This window comes from Melampsora larici-populina (assembly GCF_000204055.1).
Source record: "Melampsora larici-populina 98AG31 unplaced genomic scaffold MELLAscaffold_284, whole genome shotgun sequence".
NCBI lineage: Eukaryota > Fungi > Basidiomycota > Pucciniomycetes > Pucciniales > Melampsoraceae > Melampsora > Melampsora laricis-populina.
Window position 1 is genome coordinate 2142 of NW_006769033.1, and position 6048 is coordinate 8189.

Consider the following 6048-nt stretch of genomic DNA (forward strand, 5'->3'; position numbering starts at 1 on the left):
CTTGATGATCTTCCCATAAGAGTTTCAGTAAACATATGATGAGGTCAAACATAACATTTGTTTGCTGGGAATGTTTTTTTATAATGTAAGAAAAGATGCCTTGAGTTTGCCGGCAAGTGAAGCAACAAGAGTGTATTTTTGTGAATCAACTTGTTTTTGGTGCAAGGAAGAATTGTCCCAGACACTGACTTGCTGCAGTCCCAAGTTGAAAATTTCCATTAATTAGTGACCAGTGAAGTTCCAAGGGATGTTGAGTTCACCAAACTGTTGAATGTTTCAATGGTCAAATGGGGCTGTTTTTCCAAGCATAATTCTACAAGTTCAGGATGACAATTTGAAGAAAGGCATCCTTGCATCCCCTTTTCTTCTTGGGTTTTCTTCTCTTTCACATAAAACAGATCATCAAAAGATGCACATGACCAATCCTGTTCAACAGATTTTGTTTTTTAGAAAATTCAGTCAATTGATAGCACTTGTTGAGATGCACTTACATATTATCCACTTGAAAGGAAATTCAAAGACACACTGGTGTGATGCCCGGTGCATCCATACAATCATCATCTGACATCTTATAGTGATCAACAAAAGCAAATACATGCTTTTTTTAATCAGATATGATTTTTTCAACAAGCATAATTCCTACTCCAGGTCTACAATCCTGTCTACAACAACCCACCATCTGACCAAGTATTGATGGATCAATTCTTCCAAGGGTGATGACTTGACAAGCACAAGTCCAATTGCATCCCATTCCCAATGTCATTGTACATGCTATAACTGCCACATCACCACATCTATAAGCTTCAGTATGTTCATTTTTGTCTTTGGGGGCAGTCACCGCATGAAATTGACAAACACACAGACTTTTTTCCAAAGAACCACCCATTCAACTACTTGTGTGCCATATAGACTGCTTGATGACAGACGATGCGTTTGTAATCTTAACGTCATGGATACATCAAAAATGGAGAGAAGGCAAAGTGGTTTCAGGACTATTTCTAGATGTAAAGTCAGCTTACCCTTCAGTCAATAGAAGAAGACTGACACACATTCTTAATAAAAATGGATGCCCAGACTACATGACAATGCAAATAGTGTCATTCCTAGAAGATAGAAGAACAAACTTATGGCTACAAGACTACTTATCCGGAGAGTTCAAGATTGAAGACGGACTACCCCAGGGATCGCCACTTTCGGTAATGTTATATATCATATATAATTCATCACTACTGATAAATGCCGAAATTGATCTGCAGGAAAACAAGATTTTGTTAGGCTTTATAGACGATGTGACACATTTAGTTGCAAACTGAGATATCGACATCAATATGCTTGAATTAGAGGAAGAAGGCAACCGATCACTAGAGTGGGGAAGAAAACACGGAGCCATTTTTGATCAGAAAAAAGCTCAATTGATGCATTTCACACACAAGAAACACGCTAACCCATCTTTATTGTTTGGAACACAGGTTATACAACCAAAAACATTAGAATTACGATGGCTGGGACTCTGGCTAGACCCCAAACTAACATACAAACCTCACATCCTCCAAATGAACCAGAAAGGAAAGGCGACGCTAGCTCAGTTGAGTCGAATCAGTAGATGCTATCATGGCTTAAGTTCAAAAGAAACAAAACACCTGGTTACAGCCATTTTGAAACCCAGGATCCTGTTTGGATGCATAATCTGGTTCAACACCCGAACAGAGAGTAAAGTCTCAAAAATTTTCAATTTATTACAGAACGCAGCAAATCGACTGATCCTGGGAGCGTTCAAAAGCTCACCAACAGATTTTATGTATCATGATACAGACGTGACAACATTCAAAGATCTAGCACTTAGGTACAACCACAATTATGTCTACAAGAGACTCACCGCACCGTCATCACACCCGTCAAGAAAAATCATACAACATGAGATACTAAATATACCAGCTAAGCACCAAAGTCCCATACATCGACTTATAAGAAGAACTGAAATGATGCTTCCAGGTACAAATATACTAGAGACGATCCATCCTTACCCGGAACCACCTTGGATAGAACCGCGGTGGACAATAGAAAACATCGGTGAAAAACGGCAAACAATCAAGGAGAGAATACCGAGCCAGATGCAAGAGGAAAAAGACAAAGGCGCCTGTGTGATATTCACTGATGGATCATTTATACCGGACAAAGGAGCAGGGGCCGCAATTGCAACCAATACCTTAACAGCAAGTCATGCATATGGACCAGTCGAGGGCATTTCAAACTACGAGATGGAAATGATGGCATTGATGATAGCGCTTGTGCAATTCAAACAGATTACTGACGCGAATCCTGGCAAATTTTCCGCTTTTGCAATTTTTAGTGACAGCCAAGCCGCACTTGACCTGCTGGCAAAACCGATGCAACCAAAAACGCTACAATACCTAACAAGGTTTCTACTGAGATCGTATAAAGTGATCCCCGAACACTTTGAACTTCGACTATATTGGACCCCGGGACATGAGGGGATCGAACTCAATGAACGAGCTGACCAAGCTGCAAGAGCGGCAGCGGAAGGAGACACACCACCAATGTTACTCCCCATGAGCCTAGGTTGTTTATTACGACACTGCCGGAGATTATTTAATACCAGGGGAGCTGTTTCTATTCAAACATACAAAACCAAAGGGAAATGGGAGAAATTGGAAAAAGGACATGCGGCAGCAATCTTCCAACTGAGATGTGGACATTGCCCTTTGAAGAAGTTTTTACATCGAATTGGGGTAGAAGACACCGATAAATGCGAAACTTGCTTCGCAACAGAAACAACAGCACACTTTTTAATATATTGCAAAAAATACACAAAACAACGTCAAGCTTTCAGGAAACAAATCAAAAAAGAGAAAATAAAAGTCGATATTAACTCAGAAAATAGATTATTAGAAACAGCAAAGGTGTTTCGGTATTAGCACAATTTATACAAGAGATCTACCTCAAAACGTACTTAGAATCATAATAGAAGAATTAGTTAGATTTTATATGCCAAATTTCCTTTTCTATCGTTATGCCATTTCCTGTTTTTCTTGTTTTTGTTTTGGGAGCGTGTTTTCTTCAAAGAGAACTGATTGTGAAGGCTCAGTAGTCCAGAACAGTTAGAAAAGTAAAGGCAGTTGTAAACGATAAATATCGTACAGTAGACACACATATTTAGGTAGTGCGATACAGCCATTCCGGATTTGCTTGTCGCAATCTTTTGAAAAAATAAAGTTAGCAAACTCAAAACCTAAGTCTTTTACCAGATAAAACCTTGAATTTGGGTGTAAAATCTCAAAGATTATACAATGGATTATCCCAAAACCCATACGCCTGTGATAAAAAATTTTCACAGTTTCAGCCACCTTCCGCTTTGAGCAACCAACACTGAGCAGCAACTGTTCAACCCTGTTCAACCGCTGTCCACTTCAGCAACTGTACAATTCAACAGCTGTACACCTGAAGCATGCCCTCCTCGGTTCAACTAGCCATGCAGTAAGCACACCTGCAGTCTCCTCTAGTCTCCTGCAGTTCTTTAGTCTTCCTCGGGGGTGTCACATAAACTGATCACGTGCGGGCCTTGCTTTAGGGCTCGTGGACGACCGGCGTCGTCTTTAATGGCTATGCGACAAAGTGCCTCACCTAATAGACCGTTGTGTTCAGGAACCACACGAGCCGGGACTTTGTTTGAATTCAAGATGACAGCATTCAAATCCCATTACATCAGCATAGCAGATCAACACAGGGGAGTTCGGCCCACTTCAGCCTGCCAACAAACTGGTCCGACTTCGGTCAGAATTGACCTAGCCAATTTGACCCTTCAGGAGTTCAAAGACACAGTCGCTGACTTGGCCAAAGGATTTCATCTGGGCTGTAGAGTTTTGTTTAAAGAGGCTGATATGAAGGGCACCATTGATTACTTTGGCTGGGTTTCTAATAACTCGAGCTTTCCCAAGGGTTGTCAACAAAACATCAGCAAGGATGTTGACTTTGAGCGCTTCAAAGTGGTGGTTTCTGAAAGTAGAGGGAAACCAATGGGAGTTACTGCTACAATGGTTGACGAGAATGCCAAGCCACGGAAGAATCGTGCAGTACAAAATGTGAGTGGTCATCTCTTGCTGGGTCCGCTCTTCATGTCATCCACCACACTCATGCCCCTGTTGCATTTCAGGCGGATTCTTTTGATCGTCTCATGCTCGCAGATAATCCAGGAGCCAATCCAGACAGGGCTCGCGAGCTTGCCTTGAATTTGATTAATCTACAGGCTGATATAACCGAGATACGCACGGCGCTCCAGACCCGCTATGGAAATAGCGGTCATGCGGGCCATCGCGAGGGGATGACCTGCTACGATTCGGAAAGACCAAAGTACATGATGAAACTCACGTACCCAATGTTGGATGTTTGGGCCGAGTTGATTGTAAGTCTTTTGAAATAACTCCCATCTATGCTTGACTAATAATAATGGTTATGCTCTGATTTCTTGTGATCAGGCTGCTGGCAAATCCAATGTGACCCTGTTCCGACCACCTGTGGGACTACCAGGATTTGAGTGGGTACTGAAGTCAGGCAAGCCAATCGGGATCCCAGCAGACTCCCTCACTTCGCCTTCAATTGTTCCTGCACGATCCCAATCGATATCACCAGCTCCACGCCCCTATCCGGCGTTCGAAAAATACCTTGAGCACTGCCGCATCCCAGCAAACGATAACACCACCAGGAGTATTTTGAAAAAACTTGAAATCTTTGAATTTGATGAATTTTTCTCTGAGGAAAATTCGATCGATTTCCTTAAATCCCAAGGGATAGCGCACGGACCTGCGGTGTGGTGAGCAAATCTCAATCTGCAAAGGTTTAATTGGAAAGAAGTTATTACATTATATTATTGAAGTCTGTGCTCAAAATCAAGGCTCAAAGTTTTGTTAAATTAATTATTAATCAATGCAGCAAGTTGCAAATCAAATCAAATCAAAACAACAAATTACAGTTACAAGTTTAGTAGTTTATACATCAAAAGAATCGGGAATCAAATTGAATGAAATTACAATTAAAATTAAATTAAATGAAATGAAATGGAATAGCAATTAATATAAAAGTCAGAGTAGAAATTAAAGAAGGTTTAGAGTTATCAAGAAAAGCAAAAAAGAAATCTAAAAATTAAGACAAATTGAAAATCAAATTAGCAAAACAAACAGGAGAATTATAAAGAGGAGGATAAAAGGTACTTACTGAAGTGTTTAGTTGAAAGGATTATGAAAAGGAAGGTTGGAATCGAATTGAAAAACAAGAACATACAAAGGAAATGAGTGGTGCAATGAAATTTAGAATTCAAAAGTGTTTAATGGAAGATTTTGAGATATTAAATGAAACTTAATTAAATTAGTCAAATGAAAGAATTGATCATTAGAAAGGAGTTAAACATTCAAATTAAGATTGATGAGATTATTAATTAACTAGATTACTAATCAACAGCTCATACTCTTCTCAACTTCTTAATCAAATAAGACATCAATCAATCAATCAATCAACAATTTTCAAAGAATTGAAATAACAAATTAGTCATCAAACAATTAGAAATCATTAGTCATCAGACAACTAGATAATTAAAATCACTAAAGACATCTAACAAATGGATTGGTAATCAACTATCAAAACTAAAAACATACCATGGTGCAATCAATCAAAGTCTACTAGTCATCAAATTGAAATTTACTCACATCTCACAGTTACTAATGACTAGAAACCAAATCAATTAAGAGGTCAAATGATCAATCTTTAAAAATTCTCATCACTACATATTCAATTACAAATGATGAACTCACACAGTAACAAAATCATCAATTAACTACATATCAAATTGTGTAATTACATATCAAATTGAGTTATTACACATCAATCTCAAATTACATTTCAAGTGTACAATCAATTCATACCATCATATGTCAAATTATCAATTGTCTGATGACTTCAATTAACTAGTTACTAAATATCTAAATTACACATGATCAATTGAAGAATTCAAACAATGTCAAATTACTAAGGTACATT

General features: G+C 38.8%; 1 protein-coding gene across 1 annotated transcript; it reads left to right on the top strand.

Annotated features, from left to right (window-relative positions):
• Positions 1–3466: 3466 nt before the first annotated feature.
• Positions 3467–5088, top strand: MELLADRAFT_114628 (uncharacterized protein; the record flags this gene model as incomplete). Its single annotated transcript, XM_007419610.1, has 5 exons — positions 3467–3495; positions 3590–4100; positions 4172–4420; positions 4494–4823; positions 4948–5088. The coding sequence occupies 5 exons, from the start codon at positions 3467–3469 to the stop codon at positions 5086–5088; spliced, it is 1260 nt and encodes a 419-aa protein (XP_007419672.1).
• Between the last annotated feature and the right edge of the window lie 960 nt (positions 5089–6048).